At 37.4% G+C, this 27,356-nt stretch overlaps 1 protein-coding gene across 4 annotated transcripts in view; it reads right to left on the bottom strand.

Annotated features, from left to right (window-relative positions):
- Positions 1 to 27,356, bottom strand: part of LOC106092974 (serine/threonine-protein kinase OSR1) — a 172,923-nt gene that overhangs the window by 63,027 nt on the left and 82,540 nt on the right. Inside the window, exon 3 of one of the 4 annotated variants that reach the window (XR_009396931.1) lies at positions 2,677 to 2,810. The exons of 2 other annotated variants lie outside the window; for them this stretch is intronic. Coding sequence is in view for 1 of the 2 variants with exons in the window: in XM_013259929.2 (XP_013115383.1) it covers positions 24,841 to 24,874 (34 nt within the window). In the remaining variant the exon portion in view is untranslated. Of the gene's footprint in view, positions 1 to 2,676; positions 2,811 to 24,840; positions 25,138 to 27,356 lie in introns of those variants that run through there. One more of the 4 variants, XM_013259929.2, reaches the window with a different exon arrangement.

The raw sequence follows: 27,356 nt of genomic DNA, 5'->3' as shown, positions 1-27,356 counted from the left end.
ATATTCTTAACCATACAGAGATTATATGGAGATTTCTTTTTTTTTGTCAAAATTCAAATATTGGCAATCATTACGATACATTTTAAATATGTAAATATATAAATTATTTCGTTTATAACACTCTTTATAGACAGTGTCACCGACAACGAAGAGGGGCTCATAATGGAAACAATTTTTTCCTTTTTTAGAAGGCTGGGACCATTAAAAAAAATTATATATTTTGAGCAATATATTTCATGTTTTGTCGGCAATTTAATGCAAAGAAATAAAAAGTCTTTTTTTGCTGTTAGGGCGAAGATTTTTTATAAATACAACTGTTTTTTTTTTGTTAGGTGTGTTCGCATACTTATCCAGTAACAATTTGCAGGAGAGTAAAAAACTTCTGGTGGAGAAAAAAAAAACTTCTATCACATACAGACCCAATCTGGAGTAGCTAGACAAACAAAAATATCAAGAAAAATAAAAGGGTTTCTTTTTTGTCTCTCCATTAAGTAAATAATATAATTATAATTTTTAGATAAAATTAATTTATTGCAAAAAATGTTACAGATCTTTTGAATTACGAAAAATCAAGATGTGAACAAATAGAAATTGGAAGAGATTGTAGAATGCCATTATAATAAATTCTTAACCATATAGAGATTATATGGACTTGGGTGGTGAGGACGGAAGACAGCACATGTGTAATTAGATTTCGAGGTATTTTCGTCAAAATTCAAAGAGTGGTATTTATTACGTTTCATTTAAATTATGTACATATATAAATAATTTGTTTATAACAGACAGTGTCGCCGATAATGAAGAGAGGCTTATAATGAAAACGGCATTTTTTTATATATTTCATGTTTTGTCCGCAATTTAATCCAAAGAAATAAAAAGTTAGGGCGAAGATTTTTTATTTCATAATTTTTGGGTTGTTTCTCTTTTTCTTCATTCGAAGTCATCAATACAACTTCCAAAAGATGAACAAATAACGTGCGTATACCATGGAGACCATGCATACAATAAACACATGCGGTGGAAAAGAACAGCTGGTGTGAAAGGTGTCAAACTTGGTTAGTGTTGTGCTTACATGGTAGACGCGTTTTCTCGGTATATTTGATAAAAGTACGACCTACCAATGTATAGTCCTTGAAGCCTTACAATTAATGTGGTTGTGTTTTTAATAAAAAGACAAAACATTTTAATGTAAAACATATAATTGTGCATTACCAATTAATGGACTCACTGAAGTAAAATTCTATTTATTTATGGAATAATATCTATTATTTACTTCAATTACGTGAGATAACGTTTTTTGAATGAATAGACGATTTTTCAATAATTTGGCTTATTGTGTTGATAATCGCTTTAATTGGGTTATTCAGCTTGTCATAAATACAAATTAAAAATCGTTTGTTAATAATACAAAGTCCGAATTCATCAAAATTTTTGATTGAATATACAAATTTTTTAGTCCCAAGATTATCGTTTTTTTTTCTGTGTAAATTCATAACGTGCCATATCGACACAAAACTGGAACAAAAGTTGGAAACAGTCTTAAATTATCGATTTTTAAAAACTGAAAATCTCAAAATTTTATACTGACATATGGCGATGATTACAACATTCGGAATACATCTGCACAATTAATGTTGTTTATCTCACAACATTTTGTGCAGATTCTGTGATCCATTTTTGGGAATAAACAAACAATTGAAGACGAACTAAAAACCTTCAAGCAAAACAGCGGTAAAAAATTAACTAAACTTTCACAATTGTCATTTTGATATGCTTTAGTAAGGTATATGAGTATCAACTACCTCAACAAAACGATCGAATGCACAAAGCACGAGAAAATTCCAAATTCGCTTACTTTTTGTACTACTTTTTCCTTTGTCAAAAAAAAGTGGTAAAGTTAAAAGGAAATTTACCCTTACTTTCGGTGTTGTATGTCTCAGCATTTAACAATGATTTAAAATATTAGCTGTAGTAAATTTTATCCGAGTTATGAGATTAATATTTATGTATGGATCGATTATGAATGAAAACATTTGTTAAATTGCTTGTCAGTTGGCAAAATTACATTTCGTATGGAAACTACCGAAGAAAATTGTAAATAAATGTTGATATGTTAAGGAAATTTAACATTTTTGTTTTTATATATTTTTTTTTATCCCTGCCACATCGCCAATAAATGTTATTATAAGTAATAACATTTTGATTTTGGTTGCATTGTGGGACAACAGCTCAACTGCAGTCTTGTTGCTCGACCGATAATCGACCGGTTAATTTTAAATTAACTTTGTAGGTATCTAAGGATAGAATTATAACCACTTATAATTCTCAAAAATGTCATATATATACATATTTGGTGTCATGATGTTTTAATTTTAACCCCAGTTGATAAGATATTTATAATTGTGTATTTTCGGCAATATTCCGCATTCACTTTTTGTTAAATATTGCAACTAAATTACATTATGCATTTATCGGCTGGAAATAATTTCGCTACGAGAGCTACAAAACATGAAATTGAAATTATAATAAAATCAAACAGATGAAAGTCTCGTTAATGGAGTGTATGTTTTACCTACACTTTTTGACTAAAATACACAAATCCTAAAATTACTTCTACTCAATATAAGAATTTTAGCATATACATAGGTATTTATTGCCACAGGCGGACGTGCTAACCTCTACGTCACGCTGAATCCCAATGAAAAAGGTAAAGCTTTGTTTTGGTAACAAATTTCATCAGCCAGCAGCATATTGGAAGCAGTTTCGTAGTAGCAACATTTGCTTTGAAAATCTCTATATTTCATTAATTCCTACAAAGAAAACAAAATAATGGCAGTCATAAAGAGAAGAGAAGAGAGCCGGTACCGTAAAACAAGAGAATTGACCAAATACCAAGTACATATGTACGCAGTCGACTGTTTGTATCTTTTTTCTGTTGCTACGTTCGTTGTTTTACAAACGTATGCGGGGAGGGCAAAGAGTGGGAGTCAATAGAACAATACAAAGAAATAACTAAAAAATAAAACATACAAATGCCAAAAACTCAGACGCTAAATGGTGGATAAGCGCCATAGTCAGCACGAGTTGTTAGAAAAAGCGTTTATAGGAAATCCCGCGTTCGTTCGGTGTTACGCATGATGGCACAGTGAAAAGACCATTGAGCCCTTTGCGCATAATCAAGCTTAACTCTAACGCGCCGATAATCCCGGACAATCAACTTAATTTATTTTTGCTTTTCATATTATCTCCAATAAGATAATGAAGACAGACCAACAGAATATATAGGTATATTCCCATTGACATACTTGTACCCAGGAGCGTAGCCAAGGGGCCCACCCCTCATTTTTTTCAAAATTCCCAAAATTTTTCTGTTAAGGTTGGTATACGCTTTTATTTTTTTTTTTTGGGGGGGGGGGTAAATTTTCCGAAAATTGTCTTTCATTGGTTTGACAAGTTTACCACATTTGATTTTTTTTGGGTTTCTTTTACCAAAATGTTGTCATTTACATATAAAAACAAGTAAAAGTGTGCTAAGTTCGGCCGGGACGAATCTTATATACCCTCCACCATGGATCGCATTTGTCGAGTTCTTTTCCCGGCATCTCTTCTTAGGCAATAAAAAAGGATATAAGAAAAGATTTGCTCTGCTATTAGAGCGATATCAAGATATGGTCCGGTTTGGACCACAATTAAATTATATGTTGGAGACCTGTGTAAAATGTCAGCCAATTCGAATAAGAATTGAGCTCTTTGGGAGCTCAAAAAGTAAAATAGAGAGATCGATTTATACGGGAGCTGTATCGGGCTATGAACCGATTCAGACCATAATAAACACGTATGTTGATGGTCATGAAAGAAACCGTCGTACAAAATTTCAGCCAAATTGGATAAGAATTGCGCCCTCTAGAGGCTCAAGAAGTCAAGACCCAAGATCGGTTTATATGACAGCTATATCAGGTTATGAGCCGACTTGTACCATACTTGGCACAGTTGTTGGATATCGTAACAAAACACGTCGTGCAAAATTCAGTCAAATCGGATAAGAATTGCGCACTCTAGAGACTCAAGAAGTCAAGACCCCAGATCGGTTTATATGGCAGCTATATCAGGTTATGGACCGATTTGAACCATACTTGACACAGTTGTTGGATATAATAACGAAACACGTTGTGCAAAATTTCATTTCAATCGGATAAGAATTGCACACTCTAGAGGCTCAAGAAGTCAAGACCCAAGATCGGTTTATATGGCAGCTATATCAGGTTATGGACCGATTTGAACCATACTTGGCACAGTTGTTGGATATCATAACAAAATACGTCGTGCAAAATTTCATCCCAATCGGATAAGAATTGCGCACTCTAGAGGCTCAAGAAGTCAAGACCCAAGATCGTTTTATATGGCAGCTATATCAGGTTATGGATCGATTTGAACCATACTTATCACAGTTGTTGGATGTCATAACAAAACACGTCGTGCAAAATTTCATCCCAATCGGATAAGAATTGCGCACTGTAGAGGCTCAAGAATCAAGACCCAAGATCGGTTTATATGGCAGCTATATCAAAACATGGACCGATATGGCCCATTTACAATACCAACCGACCTACACTAATAAGAAGTATTTGTGCAAAGTTTCAAGCGTCTAGCTTTACTCCTTCGGAAGTTAGCGTGCTTTCGACAGACAGACGGAAGGACGGTCGGACGGACGGACATGGCTAGATCGACATAAAATTTCACGACGATCAAGAATATATATACTTTATGGGGTCTCAGAAGAATATTTCGAGTAGTTACAATCAGAATGACGAAATTAGTATACCCCCATCTTATGGTGGAGGATAATAATATGGTAACAACCAATGTATCAGCTGCTTACATGCATGTGTACACTCAAATGTGAGTGTGTGGATCTTACTGAAATTCATGTTTTGTAATTTCAACTAAAACCCACCCCTTTCACTGGTATAAGCTAAATAAGCACAACTTTCCAAAAGCCTTTGCCAGCATCTTCTACTTGTTGTAAGTGGATCTCCAAAAGTACAACACGTTCTTTTACAATCATTATTACTTCGTACAGATTTATTGGAATAGCTTGTGTTGGCAGAAACAGTTATTTTTTAATTTCAGAAATATATTTATTTATATTTATATACAAATACTTTCTTATTTATGCAGCCACACAAATACTTATTTTTTCCACCCCAAGCATGTACATGTAAGCAAGATCACACTAACACTAACAAACACTTAGTTACAATTAGAAGTTTGGCGATCGTGTTTATTTTACGTAAGAAAATGACTTTCTGTGCAGCGACTGTGGTTTGGGTCTTTTTGAGCGTAGTGAAATGTAAATTTTCCCTAGATGAAAAAACAAGTTATAGCGAAGCGAACACTTTTCATTAATATTTTTCTCTTTTTTTATATATGGAGTTTCACCGCGAAACCCGAATATAGTACCAGTACCAGTAGTAACAGAAACGCTAAGAGGTGGGTATTATGTTCGCGTTTCACAGTCAAATTTAATATTTTTCACTATTACTTTTTTAGGAAGAGAGAAATATAGGTCTACACATGCGTCAATCAACCACCACAGTACAGTGCTTGCGAAGACGCGAAACTGTAAAGACCTGCTAACACAATTCTCTACATTCTCAAATCAATATATTTTATTCATTCATTCAACAATACATTTTGTAAATTATTTAAATACCCCTAACATTTTCCATTAAACTTATTCTTAAACCTTTGTCTTATTAAATATCCGTGTTTTAATTAATTGAGCCAATCGGGTAAGGATAATCTCACAAATTTAGGGCGCTCAACCGAAATAGAGAAAGTGAAGAAATTTATGCGAACATTGTGAAATTCATTTGTATAAACTCCGCAAACAAAACGAAGCCGCGTTGTTGGTTTGTGTGAATGCCTGTGAGAGAAAGATTGCTAAGAGAGATTGTTAGCAAAACACGAGTTTACGCGTATAAATAAAACGAAAAAACGCCCGTGCTTGTAGATTTTGCATTGGATCGTAATATTGTCGTCAGACAGGATTCACTGAATAAGGTTAAGCCAAGCGATCAGCCGATATACTTTTTTTTTAATATTTGGCAGTACTTGGCATTGAGGATGTCAACTTGTTCTCTTTTTACATTCATTCTTTGTTTACGTTTTCTCCTATATGATGACATTTTCAATCGTCAGATTTGACATTCTTAATGATGTTTATGGGGCCTATCCACTTTGTGTTTTGCATGTGACCTAACCTTCTATTAGTGAATCCTGGTCGTCAGGGAAGCGGGCGACTGTTACATTGCTTCATAAATTGGTATTTGAAAGCGAAAGAGATAGAGAGACCCGAAAACGTGTCAGATATGTTCAAGGATTTTTATTAAAAAACAAGTAAAAGCGTGCTAAGTTCGGCCGGGTCGAATCTTATAGACCCTCCACCAGGGATCGCATTTGTCGAGTTCTTTTCCCGGCATCTCTTCTTAGGCAAAAAAAAGCATATACGAAAAGATTTGCTCTGCTATTAGAGCGAGACCTGGAGACCTGTGTAAAATGTCAGCCAATTGGAATAAGAATTGCGCTCTTATTCCAAGGAAGTAGCAAGCACTAACCAACGATGAGAGATGCCAAATCGAAAAGACGTTACAAAAAACAAGTAAAAGCGTGCTAAGTTCGGCCGGGCCGAATCTTATATACCCTCCACCATGGATCGCATTTGTCGAGTTCTTTTCCCGGCATCTCTTCTTAGGCAAAAAAAAAAAGGATATAAGAAAAGATTTGCTCTGCTATTAGAGCGATATCAAGCTATGGTCCGGTTTGGACCACAATTAAATTATATGTTGGAGACCTGTGTAAAATGTCAGCCAATTCGAATAAGAATTGCGCCCTTTGTGGGCTCAAGAAGTAAAATAGAGAGATCGATTTATATGGGAGCTGTATCGGGCTATGGACCGATTCAGACCATAATAAACAGGCATGTTAATGGTCATGAGAGAATCCGTCGTACAAAATTTCAGGCAAATCGGATAATAATTGCGACCTCTAGAGGCTCAAGAAGTCAAGATACCAGATCGGTTTATATGGCAGCTATATCAGGTTATAAGCCGATTTGTACTTTTTGGGCATAGTTGTTGAAAGTAACAATAAAAAACGTCTTGCGAAATTTCAGCCAAATCGGATAGAAATTGCGCCCTCTAGAAGCTCAAGAGGTCAAGTCCCCAGACCTGTTTATATGACAGCTATATCAGGCTATGAACCGATTTGAACCATATTTGGCACAGTTGTTGGATATCATAACCAAATACTACGTGCCAAAATTCATTCAAATTGGATAAGAATTGCGCACGCTAGAGGCTCAAGAAGTCAAGACCCAAGATCAATTTATATGACAGCTATATCAGGTTATAAGATAAGAATTGCGCACTCTAGAGGCTCAAGAAGTCAAGACCCAAGATCGGTTTATATGGCAGCTATATCAGGTTATGGATCGATTTGAACCATGCTTGGCAAATTTGTTCGATATAATAACAAAACACGTCGTGCAAAATTTCATTCTAATCGGATAAGAATTGCGCACTCTAGAGGCTCAAGAAGTCAAGACCCAAGATCGTTTTATATGGCAGCTATATCAGGTTATAGACCGATTTGAACCATACTTGGCACAGTTGTTGGATATCATAACAAAACACGTCGTGCAAAATTTCATCCCAATCGGTTAAGAATTGCGCACTCTAGAGGCTCAAGAAGTCAAGACCCAAGATCGGTTTATATGGCAGCTATATCAAAACATACCGATATGGCCCATTTACAATACCAACCGACCTACACTAATAAGAAGTATTTGTGCAAAATTTCAAGCGGCTAGCTTTACTCCTTCGGAAGTTAGCGTGCTTTCGACAGACAGACAGACAGACGGACGGACGGACGGACGGACATGGCTAGATCGACATAAAATTTCACAACGATCAAGAATATTTCGAGTAGTTACAATCAGAATGACGAAATTAGTATACCCCCATCTTATGGTGGAGGGTATAAAAAGGCAAAAAAAAAGAGACATTGAAGATAAATTCCGGTCGTTTGACGGATCTGGCACATTGTCAATCAAATCGTGGCTCGAAGAGTTTGAGGAAATGGCAATTGTCATGCATTGGGATGAATTCCAGAAAATTTTATTCGCAAAGGAATCACTGACGGGTTTACCGAAAATATTTGTGTCCAGTGAAAGAGGTATCACGACTTGGTTCAAATTGAAAAAAGCTCTTTTATGTAAATTCGGATCTTCCTTGAACACTGCGCAATTGCATCGACTACTTGCTGAGAGAAAAATGTTTAGAAATAAAAGTGTGCATGAATATTTTGCTCATATGAAAGAATTAGCATCGCGTGGTTCCATATAGGACAGTGCTTTGATACAGTACGTCATCGAAGGTATTAAAGACTCTATATCCAATAAAACCAGTAAGGAAAGGCAAAAGTCGGGCGATGCCGACTTTATAATACTCTACACCCTCCCTATAAACACAAAAGGGGGCTACATCTTATTCTGAACCAATTTTGATGGACCTCGTATCATTTAATATTCCACTTCAATTGACGTCGAGGTAATTCTAGGAAAAGAATTATGCAGATTGCAGATTTGTTGAGATAAGTATAACATCTACCGGCCTGAAAATCAAGAAGGTAAGCGATTCAATATCTGAAGACGTCAAACGTCCATCTTCATAATATTATAAGTCGTATTACGGAGATGGACGTTTGACCGACGAAGAGTATCAGGTCAATGTATATAACTCTGACTGACGAGTCAAGTAGAGAGACTCTACATACAGACTTTGTGTGGTTTATAGGAGAATCAACAAGGTCATCGAGAAAGATCATTTTCCTCTACCAGCTTGATAGACTTCAAGACGCAATGATATTCAGAACCATAGACTTACGCAATGGATTTTACCACGTCAGTGTTAACGGTGATAGCCGAAAATGTACATCTTTTGTCACGCACAGCAAACAATCACAATTTCTGGAAGTGCCGTTTGGACTTACCAACTCACCAGCCGTTTTTCAACGACATGTAACTACGATATTTGGAGACTTGACACGAAGACGAAGCGTTATTTAATTTGGAAGAATTCTGAACACCTGCTAGGACTATGGACTAGAACTTAACGTTAAAAAATGTCACATTTTGAAAAGACGAATCCAATTTCTTGGCAAAATATTGAAAATCAACAGATTTCATCATTAGCGGAAAAGATAAAAGCTATGGCAAAATATCCGCAGGATACCACGCATGTAGAAAGAGTTCTTAGATTGGGCGGATAATTCAGGAAATTTATACCGGACTTCGCACTCATAGCAAACCATAAACTGATTTGACGAAAAAGGATACACAATTCAGATTTGACGACGAACAGATCATGGCCTTCAACAGACTTAAACACATTCTATGCAATCTACCTGTTTTGAAAATATTTAATCAGAATTATAAGATTGAAGTTTTTACTGACGCTTTAATTGATGAATATGGAGCGGTACTTTTGCAAAAGTCCCCCGAAGACGGTCTTCTTCACACAGTCACACAGATGATACATGTAGACGCTTTTTTCTCGATGATCAACGAACAAAATTTGACGTCCAAAATAAGCCGTTTACAAGCAGAGGACGAAGATCTCATCATAATTCGATAACATTCAAAAGATAAACCCGACTTTAAGAATTAGATCCTGGAAGGAGGTATCTTGTACAAACTTGTTGATGATTGCGAATTGATTGTTGTACCAAAGGGAATGCGTAGCGAGATCATTAGAAATGCTCATGAGAGAGTACACTTCTCTGTTAAGAAGACAAAAGAGTTTATTTCTAATGAGTATTTCATTCCAAACTTGGAAGAGAGAATCCAGAAGCAGATATCGAACTGTATACCTTGTATAGTTTCAAACCGGAAACGTGGTAAGCAAGGTGAACTTAGGCCAATACCGAAAGACGACACTCCATTATATACCTACCATATCGATTTTCTTGGATATCTACAATTAAAGCCACATTTTTGCCGTGATAGACAGTTTTACGAAATTTTGTTGGTTATATCACACGAAGACAACTTCTGCAATAGATGCTACTTCCAAATTCACGACTTAAAGTACCATTTTTGGTAACCCTGCAAGGAAAATTTTCGACCGTGGATCAGCACTTACGAGTGATGAATTTAGGACCTACAGTGAAAACGAAAACCTTGCCCATATTAAAATCAACCGTATCATCATATCCGTATTATCAAAATTGAGTATGACGATCCAGGAAAGTGATATAAGCATGTTAGCGTTCTACAACAGCTAAAAACTCATCATACCAGTGAAGCGTAGATACAACACCACTTCAAATTCTAATTGGAACAAAAATAAAAACTAAAGAACATTTGAAATTGAAAGAACTACTCGATCAAGAACTTATTGCTATTTAGTAAGCTTAAACCAAAGTATTTGGGACCATTTAAAATTGCTATAATCCAACCGAACAACACTTACGATGTGATCAAGATTGATAGCAGTGAATGACCAGAACATACGACAACGTGCGTTGAATTAACCATTAACCATGACCCGATGGAAAAATAGGTCGGCATATGCGTCAATCAACCACCACAGTCCATTGCTTGCGACGACGCACAACAGTAAAGACGTGCCAATACAATTCTCTACACTCTGAAACCAGTATATTTTATACATTTATTCAACCATACATTTTGTAAATCATTAAAATTCGCCTAACATTTTCCATTAAACTTGTTCTTAAACTTTTGACTTATTAAATATCCGTGTTAAGATTAATTGAGCCAATCGGGTAAGCATAATCCCACACTTTTTGTAGATAATAGATTTTGAAGCAAAAAAAAATTTCTGATTTCCCATTATTTGTGATACAATTTTAATAAAAATATTATGTTGTAGTGATATATTTGCAGTTTTCCAAAAAAGTAATCGTGAAAAACATGGGTTATATCACACGAATACACCTTAATATATACACCTTTAGGGAACTTGAAATTTTTGTAAGCATGCAATTTGAAACGTCGAATTTCATTAATGTTTTTCGTACATAACATTAAAGGAAATGTAAAAAGAAAAAATTCAAAAAGTAGATATTAAAATTTTTTAAATAATATTTCACTGTTCCCATATCTACGGCCAAAGCCAACAAAACTAACAAATTTCTACAAAAATCAACGCTGCTTTCTATTGACTGATATATTGGCTCCTTAAATACTCCCTTATCATATACAGCCTTCTTCTTTTGACAGCAGGTGCGATGTTTGCCAATGCCATTAAATCCACCTGTCTTCGCCAAATGGTCATAAAATATTAAGAAAATTATTATACCTCCCACCATAAGATGGGGGTATACCAATTTCGTCATTCCGTTTGTAACACCTCGAATATTGGGCGCAATTCTTATCCAATTTAGCTGAAATTTTGCAAATGTCTTTTTGGAATGGCTTCCAACTGTGCCATGTATAGTCTTAATCGGTTCATAACCTGACTTAGCTGCCATATAAACCGATCTCCCCATTTTGACTTTCTGAGCCTCTTGAAGGCGCCATTATTTGCCTGAAATTTTGTAGGTGACATCTTTATATGGCTGGTACGGCATGACAAGTACGGTTCATATCGGTCAATATCTTCATATAGCTCATATATATTGAAAAAGTCATTCAAAGAACTTGACAAATACGATCCATGGTGGAGGGTATATAAGATGCGGTCCGGCCGAACTTAGCACGCTTTTCCTTGTCTTTTTTTTTTTTTTTTTTTTTTTTTTTTTTTTTTTTGTATATACATTCTGGCTTACAAAAATTTTTAAAATTCAAATATTTAACAAAAATATCTACGCCAATATAAATTCCCTCAATTATGAATACACAAAAATTTCATCAAAATCGGACAACGGAATCGAGGATCAGGCGTAATGGGTTAAAATTTTGTTTTTCAAAATATTTATTGAAATTTGTCTATAGAACAAAATTTTAGGAACATGTCGCTTGGAATAGATGAGCATTAGTAATAAAAGAGACTACTAATGTTTATGCAATATATAGTATTGCAAAATGCGAAATTTTATCGAAATTTTGGCTTTAAAAATAATCCGAGGTTAGGTTGTCTTTAGAGAGTTTTTCGCTGGAATATAGTCCTTAAAAAATTATTTTAAATTTAGTCTTTAAAAAAAAAGTTTATTGATTTTTTTTTTTTTTATAAAAAATTTGCCTTTCGAAAAGTTTAATTAAAATGTTGTCTTTAGAAAAATGTTAAAGAAATGTTGTCTTCAAAAAATAAATTCGAGGGGGCCCGGCCCGTGATGAAGTCTTGTCATTAGAGAATGTTATGCTGAAAATTTGTCTTTAGAAAAATTCCATTAAAATTTATTTAGAAAAACTTTAATTAAAATTTTGTTTTTACTAAGAATTTAAGTACACTTTTAATTTTAAGACGGCCCTGGCATCAGAGAAATATTGTCTTTGTAGAATATTAAAAATATGAATTTTTTGTTTAGAATAAATTTAATTTACTTTTGTTTTTTCTTTAGACAAAATAATTTTGGGGTGGTGTGCTCGGTCCAGAACCAGCGCTTTGCCTTCCGGACTACATTAAGATATTCACCAATGTCGCCAGTACCTATTACTGAGTGGGAATTAAAGTTAAACAATTTTGTTGATGTTCTCGCCAGGATTGGAACTTAGACGTTTTCTGTTATAGAAGCAGGTTCTAACCTATGCACCAGATTTGCCATATTCATAAATCCACAAAAGTTGAAAATAATTGCACGATTTCCTAATTATTTTTCAATTCTGTCAAAAATTATTTTTTGGCTAGGGTTACAACGTTTTTGGCGTAGTATTAAACGTCGGAAATGTATGTCTTATTCGTCGGAGTTTCCGACAGGTTATCTCTACTTAAAATTTATGTTTTGACGGAGCAAAAGAAAGCCACTATGTCCAAAATTTAATGTAGGCGTTATGTCCGTTTGACATTGACCGGCCACCATTTAAAGTACATATGTGTATATGGAATTCAGTTGTATTTGCAATTTTTCGATTTTTCTCGATTTTGATTTCTAGGATAATATCATATCACACTCATATAAACTGGTGTGCAACTTGATGGCAAATGCATGTAAATAGCTTGTCGGAATCACGTTTGCTCCAAAATCGTAAAGTGATTAATCAAAATAGAAAATGGCAATCCAGAAATCCACAATTAAAAAAAACGCACCAGCGTATATAGGAGGAAGAAGATATAATTAAAGGTTGTTTCAGTAAATACTTAGTTTATTTGACCTAAACATAAAAGAAAGTTTGTAGAAGTGTACCAAAAATGATTCTGTTGCATAGGGTCAACGGTCGATTTGGATTTGTAGAAGATAATGTGATAGTCAGTATATAGCGAAGGCTTGTAGGGAAAGTCGCCACATTTGATAAAAATAGAATAAGAATAATAAACTGTGTGTTGACATCGAAAGCAAGCGTTCGTTCGGCCTGCAAACGAAAAAAAAACTGATTTGGGTTTGTGTATCTTATTTTAAACGAAGAATTTATCGAATGACATGCCGAACAAAAACGTAAGCATTCCCATACAAAAATGGGTTCATGTATATCGTAACAGTTGTCAACAATGTGAAGCAAATGGTAATACCAGTCACTTTACAATTTGACAATGACATTTCCTATGTCATTGCCCGGCTTTGGCGGCTAAAAGACACCGATACGTTGGACCCAATACCAGACCTGAACCAACTTAGGAGCGTAGCATGGAAAACAATTAAGGATTTTGTAAGTAGCACCAAATTCTTAATTTAATTTTTTTTTCGAGTTTACTTTTTTAGTATTTAGAGCGCACAAGCTGCATACCTGTATGTGGCTACAACAAATGTGCCGATCCTTATCAAGCTCGTTCCGGGATCGCCGAACGAACAAGACGACCATTTAAAGGCGCCAAAAACTCGCATTGTCATATCGAGCATCATTGACACTCACCATTTATGCAAGAGCCGCTGCCGTCCGGCTTCTCATTGACTCTTCACTCGGTACCGCTGATTGTCCGCGATTGTAGTTGAAGCTACTCCGTATAAAGCACTCCACTATCCGCAACCTGTGGACGCGACCGGTGGCTCGCAGCTAAGCTTCTCGTGACAAGGATGAACACTACGCAGTTTGAAGCTCAAAGTTCCAGCCTGTGTGGTGCTAATATTTAGTTATCCCGTGCCGGGTTGCCTTGAGGTAGTTATAGAATGTTGGTCTCCTCCTCATGTGCGTGAAGATAAATTCCGAATTTAACTAGCACAGACACAAACCGCTTTGTTAACAGAGTGCGAGAGAGAGTAACAGAAGTATTAACAGAGATCCACTGAGGGGTTAGCAGAGCTCTGTAAATACTTAATAGAACCAAAAAACAAGAGAAATCATTTAAATTTCTTACTTTTTATCAATTTTTGCAAATATTTGTAGAAAGAAAAATAAAACCATATCAAAAATTGGAGTAAAATATCAATGCTTTGAATCAAAAACACCAAATGTAATATCTATTACCGTAGTACGGAGAAAAATGAACAATTTATAAAAAAAAAATATTCTGGGCAGGATTATGACCAATGGTCCTGGAGGACATCTAAGAATTCTACAAGGTACTACCATACATCGTTGGAAAGGTCACGATGTGTGCTTTCCAAAACATGTACTTATTCGAAAATCGAGCAAATTCTTGTCTATTTTAAAATTATCGAAAAAAATCTGGACAGGATAATGGTCAATGCTCCTGGAGGAGATGAAGAAAGCAACGTGACCTTTCCAACGATGTATGGTAGTACCTTGTAGAATTCTTAGATGTCCTCCAGGACCATTGGTCATAATCCTGCCCAGAATATTTTTTTATAAATTTTTCAGTTTTCTCAGTACTACGGTAATAGATATTTCATTTGGTGTTTTTGATTCAAAGCATTGATATTTTACTCCAATTTTTGGTATGGTTTTATTTTTCTTTTTACAAATATTTGCAAAAATTTATAAAAAGTAAGAAATTTAATTAATTTCTCTTGTTTTTTGGTTCTGTTAAGTATTTACAGAGCTCTGATAACCCCTCAGTGGATCTCTGTTAATACTTCTGTTATTCTCTCGCGCACTCTGTTAACAAAGCGGTTTGTGTCTCTGCTAGTTAAATTCGGAATTTATCTTCACGCACATCTCCTTCTCACCCGTCAAAAACATAAACGGCAATGAATGATTCCATTTGTTTTTTATTAAACACTTCGTAATTTTTTTTGATAAAAATGTTTTGAACTTGTGTATATGATTGAAATAAAGAAAATTACAACACAGTTGCACAATCGTGCAACTGACGAATTTGTAGTAGATTAGGAGGAATCGAAAAACACCCCTATGACAATCCCAAAATCGTAAGCATGTGAAAATGAAAACATTGACTTATGTATGTGCAGCAGAGAGCTGCAACAAACATGACTATGTAGGCTTGATCATCTGTTTTAAAAATAAAGTCGGGTCTCACACAGAGGTCTTATATGCCGGATATCGGCCAGTTATAGGGCCCCCAAAGCGTAGCGGAAAAAAAAATTATTTTAGGTTTTTTCTTGCGTCCATATACTTTCTAAAAATTCATATAAGGTCTTTTCACAAGACCAACTGACCAAATTGGTGTTTTCGATTTTTTTTAAAACCCAAATGCGTTGTAGAAATTTTTAATTACTTGTTTCACATTTCCTCATTTCGGAATAGAAAATAAATCCGAAAAAAATTTGTTTGTATTTTTTTTCATTAATTTTTTTTTAATTACTTTTTATTTACCTTTTTTAATTATTGCCTTTTTCCAATACACCAGCTTTATGACAGTTACACAAGACTTGGAGCGGACGTGATTTCATTTCGCTCATCGAAGAAAAAAATCCGTATTTCGGAATAGGAAACCTATTACGAACAATTTTAAAGCTTTTCAGGAGTAGGCTCAAAATGGACTCCAAAGACCCAACAGCCGCGGTGGTGACATCAGACCGTTGCATGTTGTCCTCCCCTCCTATAGATGCGGGTGTCTTGGCACCTGTAGTCGATAGTAATGCTTCAAGCGCACAACCAGTACAGTTCACCCTCAGCTTGTAAGTAAAGGTTGTGTTTCCCATTCAGAGAGCGACAGAGTCAATAAAACAGTCATCGCAGCCGAATCGAGATATGAGGGCAGCGGAATGACGGCAAAAGTGAGCGATGAATTTGCTTATCTCACAAGCAAACCGAGAAAGAGATCTGGGGCACTACGAAGGAGACAGACCAGTATGTACCGGCAGCTCAATCGGGCGAAAGTGCAGGATGCGGAAAGGAATAGAACTGTCATTTCAAGCAGTTACACGGAACCTGGAAAGAGGAAAGAGATCTCCCGAAGAGCATAACACTGACAAGAGGCTGAAGAAAAAAAAGAGCTGTCCGCGAGTTTAGAGGACACATCTTAACGTTGAGCTTTGATACCGTCAAAAAGCTCGTTAGAAGTATCCAAAACTCACAGAGCCCGACCCGTCTAAAACAAGCGAAACCAAGATTTGGTCGTGGAGAAATGGGACGATCAAGTCTCCGTGACAAGTTTGGCTAACACTAAAGGCATGGCGTAGTACGGGACCATGACCGTCTATTTCAAGATTGGAAAGACTAGGATAGGCAAATATCCTCATACTGAGCCATCAGGCGGTCCGGTTGCGGGACACTCGATAACATCTAACGCACAGGGGGCCGACGACGAGACAATCACCGAGTCTTTCAATATTAGGAAGACTAGGATAAGCCAAGATCGTAATACTAAAACATTAGACAGCAGTGCGAGATACCCATCACAGCCTAACGAACAGAGACCCGACGACGGTACCATCAACGACCTTCTCGAGATTAGGAAGACTAGAATGGATAAAGATCCTAATGCTGAAACAGCAGGCAGTGCAGTGACAGAGAATTCAATGCCGCCTAACGCACTGGGAGCTGACGATGAGACCATGACTTACTTCCAAGAAGCCCGTTTACTCAAGATTTGTAAGACCTATTTGCCTATACTAGCAAAGAACCTTACATTGGAACATCAGGCAGTGCAGCGACGGTGTTGTTCTTTAGGACCAATGATTGAGGTCGTCCAAATAAACCTCCACCGGAGCCTTAATTCAGGAGGCATGGACGACTCGAAACAAAGTTTCTGGACTGAACCATATCAACTACCAATTATTCTATGCTAACACTGCCACTCGGCCGAGGACCTGCGTTATTTCCCCAGAGTTGTCAAAGTCGGATGCAACAGTGATGAGACGGTTGCAGGAAAGCAACGGTTGGTGAGGAAAGCAAACCAAACAGAAAATGAGATTCTAACATTAATAAGAAGAGTCAAGCCCTGGCAGAATTCTTGAACACTAATGACCTAACAAAACTTTATATTGGCACCACCAATACCATTGTTAATAGGATTAGGGTGGAGGTTTTAGATGCGATAATATATTCGGAAAATCTAATCAAGATTGGAGGGCCTCCATGGAGCATTCCTTCTCAAACCATCGCTACATTAGGTTTACAATAGCACGGCCAGCGCCGAATCCGGTATGATTCCGGAATAAGTTGGAAACCAACTGGTCAAAATTCGGAAGACTTCTCAGAAGAAGACTTGGGGAAGATAATTTAGATTGTCCAAGCATAGAATACATTGACGACAATGTCAGCAGGATTACGACTGCACTAGTGGAGTCTTTCGAAGATAGTTGACCTCTTCGAGAAAGGAAATCAGCCCCACCTCTGGATGACCGGGGAGACTAGCAACCTTAGGAAAGAGGTCCCCAGACTTTACAACAGAACTCGTCGTAAAAAAAGCGGAAATTTACTGGGATGTGGATCACACACGGCTCAAGGAATACAATAAGATTGCCAGAGCGGCAAAAGATTTTGTGTGAACAGGTCGATAGGGTTAATGACGCCGCCAAGATAAAAAAGTTTCTCTCAAAAACCCATGTCCCAACTGAAACTTTAGTAGACGACATTGGAGTAAGAGCAGAGACAATCGAGGACATGTTGAGGGTTTGATGAAAACCCATTTTCCACATGATACGACGGGACTGACGGAGACACTGGAATCTTGAAACAATTAGGTTGGTAGATAACGGAATTTATGATCAAGAAAGGCTTGAGGAGCTTCAAACCATTTAAGTCACCTGGACCTGATGGAATATTTCCGGCGTTACTAACAAAGAGGCCGACTATCTGGCGCATCATCGGGCGACTATTTTCACAACTCGCATAGGACTTACATATACTCCGAAAGCCTGGCAGGAGGCAAGGTGGAGGCAGGTGGTATTTATACCCAAGTCCGGCAAGGCAAGTTAAGCGGCACCAAAGACCTATGGACTTATAAGTCATACGTCCTTCCAACTCAAAACCATGGAACGTATTGTGTATACCAAGAGTAGGACCGCCAGCGAACTGCTCAAATACAAATAGCAGGGCTATGTCTAGGGAAGGTCGGTGAAGACTGCCCTGCACGAGGTTGTGCATAAAATGGATGAATCCTTCGATGCCAAGACGTACACATTGCCGGATTGCATTGACATCGAGGGACTTTTAACAATGTGCGGACCGACACATTGATCTAATCCTTAGACCTGTACCGGGTTGATCGGGTCCTTAGAGACTGGATAAACCATATGCTAAGGAACCGTCCGAAAAACCCAGAGAAGTCCGAAATACGCCTGTTCACGAAAAAATTTTGGGCCAACTTAAAGCACCACGTTTTCTCAACAAAAGATTTTGATATCATTCAGGAGTGTACTGAGAAGGCTCACATATCTTGGACACTATGTAATGGGCCGTAGGGTTGAAATGGAGCCTGAAGCCGAGGATAGTCCAATGGCTCAAAAGAAGCGTGATTAGACCAATACTTACTTACGCCTCAGTAGTTTGGTGGACTGTTCAGGAGAAAAAGTGCAACATAAGGTTCAAAGAACATGTTGTCTTGGCATAGGCGGAGCGATGAGCACCACGCCCACTAGGGTACTCGAAAATCTTGAATAGCCATTCTAGACCCATTGACATACAGATTAAATGTGGGGCAGCTACTGCGACTATGAGACTTAAGGCGATGGGAGCAGCCCATACCATCGCGGTATGATCGAGGCGACGATAGGAAACTTGGAATGAACGTAAAGGGTTCCGATCGGATACCTGGGACGACACTTGAGGGCGAGTGCGAGGCTCTGCTGCCAGCGGCACAGTCTTGGACTGACAGAACCCTAGTATTGCCATCTGGAAGATGATGTTACACGGATGGATCAAAGCTGGAGGACAGAGTGGGCCTGGGGATCTACATTGAGAACCCAAGGACTGAATACATTCGTATTAATCACGAGCTGTATGACGACGATAGCATAGTTACACGTATTTAAATACAACAGTATCGTTGGCTAGGTCATGGTATCAGAATGGAGAAGTAAAGATCATAATTCGGTCTTGCAGGCGGAGATCCGGGCGATCATCGAATGCGTGAGGTGGTGTGGGGCTAACGCGAGGAGTAAAATTGCCATAAGGGCAATAACAACCAGGACGAAAAGGTCATGAACTATTTTGTAATGTAAGAAGGAGATTAACGCCTTCTCTGAGGATGGCACAATCCATATCATTTGGATCCCCGGCAAAAACAGAATAAGGGGAATGAAAGGGACGACGATTTACCGAATTGTCGGTAAAAGCCAGAGGACTGCCGCCAATAAACTTGGTTAACCCGAAGCATTTCGAGTCGACACAGTCCGAGTTAAAGGCGTGAGCGACCAACGTGCATGTAACACTGTGGAATAACGAAAAGGTCGGTAGGACGGCGAAAATCCTATTGGGTGTCCCGTATTGTGAGAGGACGAAGCTATTACTGAAAGGATGTAAGAAGGAGGTCAATAAAGCTGTTGGTATCACAACGGGACACACAGGACTACGAGCTTACTTATAAAAAATCGGTGCGGCAAGGGTTTAAGGCATGTGGAGAGATGATGAGGCGTTGGAGCATTTCCTATGTCATAGCCCGGCTTTAAAACACTCCGGTACGTAGGCGGGGCCACAATACTAGAAATTAACCAACTTAGGGGAGTGGTATGGAAAACAATTAAGGATTTTGAAGGTAGCATGAAATTCCTAACTTTAAATTGTTTTCTCGAGGTTAATTTTTAGTTTTTAGAGCGCACAACATGCCGATTACTGGCTTAGGTGTATGGCCATAGTGGCATGGGGCCTATAATTACAAAATGCCAGAAGCAGCGAACTTCCCCCTTCTCGTTAGATTATTTTCTCATGTAAACTTTCAAAACGCCGATACACGTGTTTTCTATTTTTCCCTTTTCTTTTATAATCTGTATCGTTTTTCCTGTTTTTTGTTTGTGTTCCGCAGAGTTATTGACCCATGATGAATTCCTGAAGCTCAATTTAGATTGTGGATCCATGATTATTTGGTATTTTTTTTTTAGAATTTAAAGTGGATTACGATTTGGACATAGAGCTGTCAAACTATGGGAATTCGATCAATTCAAAAGTTTCGATATTTTTCTTCTTAAATATCTATACTAACGATAGCACCACCGACACATTTTTAAAATATAGTATAAAACGTGCATATTTTCATAGAAAACAAGTAAAAATGAGTTCAAGCTGTGTATATTTGAGGGATTAGTTCAACCGTCTTCGATCAAGGATGTATTAAAAGTGTCTTACAAATGTTTGGTCCGAGAACTCTAAACCCTTTTTGACCTTTGCTATTCTCACCAAATACTATTATCCAAAGTTGGAATTTCCCGCACCTAAGACCATGACCCAGAAACTGTTCTGCAGTATTATTAGCTCAGTTTACATGATGACTATTGTTAGGAAAGTGAATTTGTCTTAATTTGTAAGTCTTTCAATTAAAAAAAACGTTTGGCTTGTTAATTATGGTATTATTGGTTAATCCAATAATTTTTATCAAGTAAGGGTACATTTCAACGTTAAAAACTATCGACTTGACGCAAAAATTAAACTATCGATATAGACGCGCTATTCGATGGAAAGCATAGATCTAAGAAGTCAAAGGAATTTTAACAGTATACAATGAGCTAATTACAAATATGTCTCGCATGGCATTCGAAATGATGACATACAGCGGTCAAAAAAAGTATTCATCATTCAATGTTTTTTTTTAATAAGTCTACAAAAGACAATTGGAATAAAAACATATTAAACTAATGATGCAGTAGTGCTTGTGTGATATATATGTACACAATTTCATTGTTTTTAAAGAAAAAAAATAGTATTTATTGGAACAAAAAGGGCCATTTTACAGCTGAACACAAAAAATTAAACAAAAAAAGTATTCATCATTGCAAAAAAATAAATAACATAATTTAAAAAAATTAATACTTTGTTATTCGACCACCGCGTCTTATAACTTCTTTTAAACGGTTTGACATCGATTGGACTAATTTAGCGGTTATATTTTGGTCTATATTAGTCCATTCCTCCATTATCACCTGTTGCATTTGACTCTTGCTCGAAAAATTGCGCGTTCTCAATTTGCGTTCGAGATGTTCCCAAAGATGTTCAATTGGGTTCAAGTCGGGACTTTGAGGAGGAGTTTTAATGACTTTGGGGCAGTTGTACAGCATCCACATCTTGGTATTTAAAGCAGAATGTTTGGGGTCATTATCTTGATAATATTGAAAGTTATTACCAAGCCCAAGTTTTACAGCACTATCTTTTAAATTCCTCTTTAAAATGTCAATGTAATACTTATGATCCATTACTCCATTAATAATTTCAAGATTTCCCGCTCCTGAAGCCGCCATACACCCCCAAACCATTAAACCACCTCCACCATGTTTTACAGTAGCAACTGTGTTTCGTTCTTCAAGGTCTGTATTTGGTTTTCTGTACACTATGACCTTTCCATCGCACCCAAAAAGATTAAACTTGCTCTCGTCTGCAAAAATGACTGTTTTCCAAAATGATTCGGGCTGTTTTACACACATTTTTGCGAAGTTTAGCCTTTTCACTCGGTTTATTTTATTTATAAAGGGCTTCTTACGTGCAGTTCTTCCTCTGTAACTATGCCTTTTGAGTGTATTTCGAATTGTTTGTGTAGTAACTTCCTTCCCTAAATATTCCATAGTGTTTTTACGAAGAATGGTCGCATTTGTCTTCGGAGTTTTCTGAACTTGCCGCACTAGCCAACGCACATCTCCAACTGAAAGTGCTTTTGGTCGACCAGATCTTGGTTTATTGTCAACAGTTTTCGTTTCTGTCCACTTTCTGATGATGGATTGTATAGTAGATCGTGGTCTATTTAATATTTCACTGATAGTTTTTTGAGTTAAACCATTCCTGTGGTGTTTTATTATCAAAACTTTTACCTCATCAGAAACCTCGTTTTGCTTACGACCCATTTTGACAAAAACTATATTTTCAATGAAATTAAATATTTGCTGTCAAGGGCAAAGCCTCCTTTACTAAATAAAACAGAAAAGGGGGATTCCCAAATAATATTTGAATTTGACTTTGATGATAGCACATCAATGATGAATACTTTTTTTGTTCTGTTTTTGGTGTTATTATATAAAATTGCATTTTTTGCGCTAATTAAATTTATTTTTTGAATTTATTTTAAAACATATTACGAAAAATAAACTGTTGCATAAAACTGCATTATTTGTTTACTTTAAATTTTCTTCAATTACCCAAGATAAGTGAATTTATTATCAATTTTGCTAATGATGAATACTTTTTTTGACCGCTGTATGTTGCTGGGTCATGAACTGACGCCGCAGAACATACTTATCATTTTCTATGCCAATGTCCGGCCATAAGTCATAGTCGGAATAATATACTGGGAGAAAAAGGCTTTTGAGGAATCATAATGGCCCCGGCGGATACTTAGACATGTAATGTCTGTTATCACCCTCACCGAACCTAACCTACTATCGATAGTGCTGTCCGTAGTTTACCAGCTCATTTTGACAACAGCTTAGCGTTTTTTGCCCCTTAAAAATTACTCACCCTAATATAAAGGGCACGTAGCGACGTTTTGTTGAAAGTAAACGTTGTCCAGATCAATACCATCCAACTCCGACCTTATAAAATCATGATTCATCTCTCGATAGCGCAATCTATTCACCCTAACTGTTGATTTACTATCACTATACCCTCCACCATAAGATGGGGGGTATACTAATTTCGTCATTCTGTTTGTAACTACTCGAAATATTCGTCTGAGACCCCATAAAGTATATATATTCTTGATCGTCGTGACATTTTATGTCCATCTAGCCATGTCCGTCCGTCTGTCCGTCCGTCTGTCTGTCGAAAGCACGCTAACTTCCGAAGGAGTAAAGCTAGCCGCTTGAAATATTGCACAAATACTTCTTATTAGTGTAGGTCGGTTGGTATTGTAAATGGGCCATATCGGTCCATAACCTGATATAGCTGCCATATAAACTGATCTTGGGTCTTGACTTCTTGAGCCTCTAGAGGGCGCAATTCTTATCCGATTGGAATGGAATTTTGCACGACGTGTTTTGTTGCGATACCCAACAACTGTGCCAAGTATGGTTCAAATCGGTTCATAAGCTGATATAGCTGTCATATAAACCGATCTTGGGTCTTGACTTCTTGAGCCTCTAGAGGGCACAATTCTTATCCGATTTGAATGAGTTTTTGCACGAAGTATTTTGTCATTATATCCAACAACTGTGCCAAGTATGGTTGAAATCGGTCCATAACCTGATATAGCTGTCATATAAACAGATCTGGGGATTTGACTTCTTGAGCTTCTAGAGGGCGCAATTCCTATCCGATTTGGCTGAAATTTTGCATGACGTATTTTATTTTTACTTTCAACAACTGTGTCAAATAAGGTTCAAATCGGTTCAGAACCTGATATAGCTGCCATATAAACCGATCTGGGATCTTGACTTCTTGACCCCTAGAGGTCGCAATTATTATCCGATATGCCTGAAATTTTGTACGACGGATCCTCTCATGACCATCAACAAACGTGTTTATTATGTTCTGAATCGGTCTATAGCCCGATACAGATCCCATATAAATCGTTCTCTCTATTTTACTTCGTGAGCCCCAATGGGCGCAATTCTTATACGAATTGGCTGAAATTTTACACAGGTCTCCAACATATAATTTAATTGTGGTCCGAACCGGACCATATCTTGATATCGTTTTAATAGCAGAGCAACTCTTTTCTTATATCCTTTTTAGCCTAAGAAGAGATGCCGGGAAAAGAACTCGACAAATGCGATCCATGGTGGAGGGTATATAAGATTCGGCCCGGCCGAACTTAGCACGCTTTTACTTGTTTTCGAAATAGAAAGGTCCAATGAACGTGTCGTACCAATAACCGCACCAAACAGTAAAACGTTCAGAATGGAGAGGCATTTCATCAATAACTCTTGGGTTTTCCGATACCCAGATGTGTGCAAGTTCCTCACCATTTATTTGCTGAAGAGTATATCGTTCCCTTTTTTATAATAGCGTAGTTTCTACTTGTCAAATATTAAAGAATAACAGCCTCAAAAGTCACAGATATCGAAATACCTCGTGATTCAAAATTGCACCTCTTGTTGGAAACTTCTTTACATACAAAATTTGTTCTATGTACTAAATAAAACACAGATACAAATTTTAATCCAGGTTCATTTACTCATCAGCTATGGTTGATATTGATCGATGAAGAGCTTTAATCCCTCCTTTAAATTAAAATCCCTCCTAAAAAATTAAATTGTGTCACGCTACATTATACGTACTTGGCTTGAAACATCCAAAAAATAAAAAGTGCATTCTGGTTATTCCCAATGTTTACAGCACTTGCGCCTTGACCAATATAAGACTGGATGGGGAAAATGGTTATGCGGCCAATACGGTTGGTGTTAGGAACCGTTGAAATTCACGTCTATGCTAAAGTTCCACAAATTCACAAAATAGCTAATTATTTGCACGTTGAACACCATTTAAAATCACTTGAATGTGGCGATTTTGAAATTTTGCCCCAAACAAAATTTTAACTCGACAGCGCAGTACACAATTTGTTAGCGATAGCGACCGTAACTGGTAATGAACTAAAGTCAGCGGCTCCTGTCGATAAAATATATGAAAAGCAAACAAAAACTACAATTTCATTTCGCAAACGTCTCGCCATGACGCATCAACGCTCACAATGGACACCGCCTGCATGGAGCGAACAAATTTGAGTGGCAATAATAAAAAGGTGCTAATTTTGGGATTAAAGCATTTGCTTTTAATTTTCTTGCGTTCACTTTGGTTTAGTTCAATTCAATTTCGTATATTTATACCTCATTATCGTTCAAAAGGCAAGTATGCATATATTCGCTAATTGATTACACGTTTGCCTCGATATTCACATTTGCTACAACATTCAGCGTTCAGCTAAAATTGTACTATGCAAATAATGGTTCTGAATATCAATTACAATCTATGGGTACTCGATTGTTACTTGAATTCGGGTTCAAACTGATGACTGCTTGAGAGTACATTGTTTTTTTTCAAAATGGTTTATACGGCTGTGTTATTGTTTCAACTGAATGACAAGCTCATTATCGAGACGTTCTGGCGCTTTTGCTCTCATGTCCCGTAGGTTGTGTGAATAGTACACAATCGGTTTCTTTGGCACAGATGAAAAAAGGGAAAAATACAAATAAGTTTATGTGATAAGATCATTGGCATGACTGGTACGTACTAAATAGTTCCTTGTTTTAAAAGTTCGCACACTGGCAAACTAGTTTCGCCTACCAGATGATAAGTATGACAGTTGAAAGACTTAAGGCAAAGAACACGGTGTAAAACAATTGGTTTGAGAATAATAAATTGTACGTAACGATTTCTTGGATAAGGTTAGCTTAAAACTTGGTTGGGGAATTACTGGAACGTAACGTCGAATTTACAATCACTCTTATTCCGGTTGTCGAAGACGTAGTCGACTGTCAAAGTTATCGAATTATATCCAAATTTTAGCTTAAGCAACTGTATCCAACTATGATCCGATTTGGATTGTATTTCGTATGGTTATTGATGGTTCCAATGCAAGTCACGATTCTAAATTTCAGCAATTATTGGTACCGCCAAAAGAATGTAACATAACGCTAAACGCCTGGGCTCGAGTCCTGGCGAAAAAATCAGAAAACATTTTTCAGCCGTGGCTATCCCCTACTAATGCGCGTGACATTTGTGAGGTACTGTACCATTTAGTATGGCAGCCATGTAAAAACTTATCCACAAAGAGGTGTCGCATTGCGGCCCTTGAACTTGAATCGGGCGTCACTCCGCCTCCGCCTTAATGAAATGTTCATGGGCCATTTTGCAAGTGGCAAGAGTGTTTTGTTGTTAAGGAGCAATTTGCAGCCTCAAATATATTTTTATGAAAAAAAGTAGTCGTTGACTAGAGCGGACTTGTTTTCATTTGGCTCCTGAAAAAAAAATCTGAATCTCGGAATAGGTACTACCTATTACGAAAATTTTTAAAGCCTTTCTGGAGTAGGCTAGAAATGGACCCAAAGATCCAACAGCTGTGTTGGTGGCGTCAGATAGTAGCATGGGGAGGCTATATGTGTGGGTGCCTTGGCACCTGTAGTCGAGAGCAATGCTTCAAGCGCACAGCTAATCATCAGACTAAATAATGAGAAAGATACGGAAAACCAGAGGGATGCACAGTTCGTCCCCCAGCCTTTAAGTAAAGGTGGTGTTTCCGACTCGGATTCAGACAGCGACAGTTTCAATGAAACAGTTATCGCAGCCGAATCGAGAGATGAGGGCATGGCAGAAGTGAACGATGGCTTTGCTAAGCTCACAAGCAGACCGAGAAAGCGATCCGGGGTACGACGAAGGAGACAGAGGAGTATGTACCGGCAGCACAATCGGGCGAAAGCGCAAGGAAAGGATAGAACTGCCATTTCAAGCACTTATACGGATGCTGGAAAGCGAATCAAAAAGAGCTCCCCGCTTTCAAGTACTCTGGGGAAACCATGGCAGCCCTCCCGCAATCGAGACTCCAGACAGTGTCATGCGGATGGACACAAAGTCGGAATACGAACGAAGTAAGCACGCACGGCCCCTGAGTATTCATGGAGGGCTTTGACTTCCAAAAGGATGCAACAGCCATCACGAAAGGGAAAGATGGTTCCTGAGAAAGGTAAGGAGCCGCCCTCTTACGCCGGAGTGGCGAGGAAGCACAACAGAAATGAGATGACTTATGTAGACATAAATATCGGTTGTGCATCCGGTAGGATTCCACCAAATAGTAGGTCCT

The sequence above is a fragment of the Stomoxys calcitrans genome, chromosome 2 (genome assembly GCF_963082655.1).
Source record: "Stomoxys calcitrans chromosome 2, idStoCalc2.1, whole genome shotgun sequence".
Lineage (NCBI taxonomy): Eukaryota > Metazoa > Arthropoda > Insecta > Diptera > Muscidae > Stomoxys > Stomoxys calcitrans.
Note: the sequence above shows the minus strand (reverse complement) of the source record. Positions and strands in the feature narration are given on the sequence as shown.